A 4,168-nucleotide genomic window follows, 5' to 3' on the forward strand; every position below is an offset into this window, starting at 1 on the left:
CAATGTTCTCACTGCCACCCAGCTTGACTAGGAATTTCAAATGTTTTCAGTGTTATTGCTAGGTCATAATCTGTCTGGTTGTACAGGGTTGCCCCAAACTTGAGATTCTAATTTATAATTTACTTCTCTTTCTGTCTTTGTTTTAACCACAGTATTCAGCTTAGAGTCACTATATTTTATGGAGGCTATTAAGACTCTTTCCTGATAGCAGACCTTAGTAGGAATGGTCTCAGGTCTTTAGTCTCCAGGTAGTTATCCTTTTTTATTGTTAGGGAATTGAAAGTTTGGTCAAATTATTTTCCATTACAGAGTCTAATCTCATTAGGTAAATTGTCAACCTACTCTCAAGGGGCCAGAGATAATATCTGTTTAAGGAGTACAGGGGGTGTTGGTAACCTTCTGCGTTCAATATAACATATGTAAAACAAAATGAGTATTATTGAACAGTAATTGGATGTTTAGGACTCAAATTTACATTAAATCTGATTTAAAGCAAATAATTTTTAAAAGTAACCTCTTAAAACCTGCTAATGACATTTTAAAGCATTACATAAATGTATAATAGATTATTCCTTCAAATGATGCCAGGCAGTCATTTATAAGTAAATAACTCTTTATTGCAACAAGAAGTTATCAAAAGTTAGTTTAAATATAAATCTTCAAATATTAGGCATTCTTATATTCCTGATTAGTATCTTATCAGAGCTGTTTGTCCTAAGACTTGCTGAGAGGCAGTTCTATGGGACTTCTCAGCCATGAAAGTTCAATATAATTGAAAGAACAGAGTAAACAATTTTATGTGATTGAATTTAGTACTTGCCAAGCTCAGTGCAAATCAATTAACAACATATGAAAATGAGCACAATCCCAAATTATTCTAGAAGGATGAATTATCTTGTTAGGAAGATATTTTCCACTTGTTCTTTCCTTTCCCTCTTCTTTGTAAGAGAGAGTACATGTGTGATAAGTGTCAGTATTTAAGGAACAAATATTTTATTTTACTTTACTTCTAAATGATAACTACATTTCTAAATTATAGGATAACCATATTTCAAAGTTTTATAATCTATTCAAGAACTTTATAGTAAACTGTTAAAGATAAAATTAAAAATGATTGTTTCCGGGACCATGCAGTAGCGCAGTGGGTGAAACACACATGGTGTGAAGTGCAAGGAACCAGTTTCCAGCTCCAGGCTCTCCATCTGCGGGGGGGGGGGGGGGGGGGGTCGCTTCTCAAGAAGTAAAGCAGGTGTTTCTCTTTCTCGTCCCCTCTCTGTCTTCCCCTCCTCTCCTCCTCTCTCAACTTTTCTCTGTCCTCTTCAACAATAGCAGCAACAACAACAAATGCAAAAGCAACAAACAACAACAACAACAACAACAACAAATGCAACAATGGCAACAACATGGAAAAATGGCCTCCAGGAGCAGAGGACTTGTAGTACAGGCACCTAGCTCCAGGGATAACCTTAGGGGCAAAAAAAGAAAGTTTTCAGAGTGTCAGAAATAAGAAGATAGGTTCAATAAAGCGATTAACTTTTTTAAAAACCAGAATTGAGACATTTATAGATGTGATCTATAAAAGAATAAAATAAAAAGAGATGTAAACAAATCAAATGAGAGGAAAAGGATAAGGGAATAAGCATGTGAAGGAGGAAGGAGTTGGAAGAGAAAATTTTCTTGTGGAAATCAGAAAACAAAAGGTTAAGCTGAAATTCAAATTTAAAGTCCAGTTTAAATTCAAATTTAAAGTCCAGTTTAAATTCAAATTTAAAGTCCAGTTTGAATTCAAATTTAAAGTCCAGTTTAGGGAGGTGACATATAGCTGTAGCAGACATGAAGACTTTTAAGATGGCAGGCATTGCACACGATCTTGGCCCCCTTCTTCCTCAGATGTATCTGAGATGCTGGGAGGTTCATCTGAATCTGTGACTCCACTGCTAGGAGCTCCCCAGTACAGGCCGTGATCTCCCTGTGCCAGGTGTTGCATGAAGAACCAAAGCATGTGATTGTCAAAAAAGTCACCGTGTTGCAATCTTTCTTCATCTCGTTCTTGTTTGTTCTTCTTAATCACATTCTTCAACCCAGTAAGGTCAGTGGGAGCTTTAGCTGTGGGTGCCCAGATCTTGACATTATGGTCTAGGCCACTAGTTGCCATCACAGGCAGGTAAGGATGGGGCTCAAGGCAGTTTACAGTACCTGCTCTATCCCCGAGCATGAACTGAACGATCTGGCAGGATGATTTCTCCCAAAAGAAGATGTGCCCACAATCACTGCCACTCACCACAAACTCACTTTTGGGACCATAGAAATTGACGCCTTTGACTGTGACATTATTTCTGTGTCCTCTGTATCTCTTAACATACTGGGCTCCATCACAGTCAGAGGAGTTGAAGAGGTAGATATTGTCGTCATTATAACTAGCCAGTAGCTCTGTGCCATCATAGTTGTAGACAAGGCTAGTGATGTTTACTTCAGATTCACAATTATCCAGATGAAGAGGACAAAATTTCTTAAGTACTCCATTATTCTCTTTCTTATTAATTTTCCTCTGGTCATAAATTCTTACAAACTGGTCTCGTCCACCCACTGCAAACTGGTAACTATTGGCAGGATCCACATGGATTGTATAGAGTCCCACTTTCTTCTCCTTCTCTTTTGTTACCACTATTTTTGAAGCTGGACAGGCTTGTCTGAGATCAATGGTGAAGACAACCGCATCTATACCTGAAGTTAGAAATGTGAATGGGGAGCCAGGCACCAGAGCCAGCCTGTGGGAGGCTCCCCTGTGCTGGGCCACTTGCTTAACACTCCTGCAGTAAGGAATAGTAGATAGCTCTGCGACCCGTACCTGCCCGTCACGTGCACACATGGCCAGGATGGTATCACCACTATTAGGAAGGAATTTAGCCTGAAAGACATTATTTCTGTGGCCACTGTCAAAGTCCAAAATTGGCCTCTTACGCGCCCAGTCCCATATGATCACTCTTAGGTCGTCACTACTACTGACCAGCCAGGTGCCGCGCTGGTTAAAATGCACAGTATTGACACAACCCTTATGGCTTTCAAGCTCAGAGAACAGTTGGAAACGTTGCACAAAAAGTCTCGCCCCACAAGCCTCGTACACAAAGCGGGCACTCGAACCCAGCTGCCGATCTCTAAGCGCATTAAGCACTCGCCAGCGAGGCTGAGGCAGATCAGACGTCCCTGAGGACATCCAGGCCTCCAGGGCCTGATCATCGTCTGAGAAATGCGGACCTTGGTTGGTTTCACCGCACACTTCACGTACCTGAGGCTGTTTGGCTGCCTCCTCCTCTAGATCTCCTACTTCGAGCTGCTCTTCTTCCGCTTGGATATTGAGAGAATTTCCATCATCAACGTAGAAGTGGACAGTGCCTTCCAGGTTTTCATAGTCATTCTCGGTTGCTCTTTCGGCACCAATGTTTTGGCTTTCCGTGCCGGCATGGCCAGGGGAGACAGCACCACTGCCATTGCTGGTCAGTATCAAGTTCATTTCAACATTTGGTGATATCTCGCCACTGGTTTCCACTTGAAAGCACTCCTCTGGGCTACAGGGCAGACAACTAGCCCCTTGGTCTGGTGGACCATGAGTGCTGCTCTCATTGTCAGACATCTTACACAATTTTTGCTCTAGTGGATCTGGAGCTTGGCGCCAGCAGAGCAGGAAGGTCTGGCGGCAAGATGCCAGTAGGTAGGCCAAAATGGGAGGGGTATAGCATGTATGGGAGCTAGGGAGGCTCAAAAGACCTATCATCTACATTCTTACAACTGCTATCTATTCAGACCCTGAGCCCTTCCCCCCACAGTTACTGTCTGCTGCTGTACATGCTGTTCTTTTGAAAAGTGAAACATTGTACTTTGAGAAACATTTTATTAGAACCATCAGCAGAAACGATCCTCTGTACACAAAACGGTATTCATAGACTTTTCAATGCTATGCTTGAAATTAATATGCAGTATGAAATGAAGAAATAGGCAAACAACAATGAAAGATTGCTAAAGTCCTCACAGCTAGTGAATTTCTGACACACAGAGGACATATCTTCTGCAAACCACACTGCTTGGGACAAAACTTGAAACATTTAATTGTAGGAACAGCCAAGGGTTGGACAGAAAAAAAAAAAAAAAGAATACTTTTGTGGCCTGGTAG

The 4,168-nt window shown here is 41.3% G+C and overlaps 1 protein-coding gene across 1 annotated transcript; it reads right to left on the bottom strand.

Moving 5' to 3' along the window:
- Positions 1–1,843: 1,843 nt before the first annotated feature.
- LOC103109727 (DDB1- and CUL4-associated factor 8-like) lies at positions 1,844–3,631 on the bottom strand. Its single transcript, XM_060182681.1, has one exon. It carries the CDS (start codon positions 3,629–3,631, stop codon positions 1,844–1,846), a length of 1,788 nt encoding a protein of 595 aa, XP_060038664.1.
- Between the last annotated feature and the right edge of the window lie 537 nt (positions 3,632–4,168).

Source organism: Erinaceus europaeus, chromosome X (assembly GCF_950295315.1).
Source record: "Erinaceus europaeus chromosome X, mEriEur2.1, whole genome shotgun sequence".
NCBI lineage: Eukaryota > Metazoa > Chordata > Mammalia > Eulipotyphla > Erinaceidae > Erinaceus > Erinaceus europaeus.

What these genes read in the sequence shown, in the direction of transcription:
- LOC103109727 (XM_060182681.1), bottom strand. Translation starts at nt 3,631, where the DNA reads ATGTCTGACAATGAGAGCAGCACTCATGGTCCACCAGACCAAGGGGCT.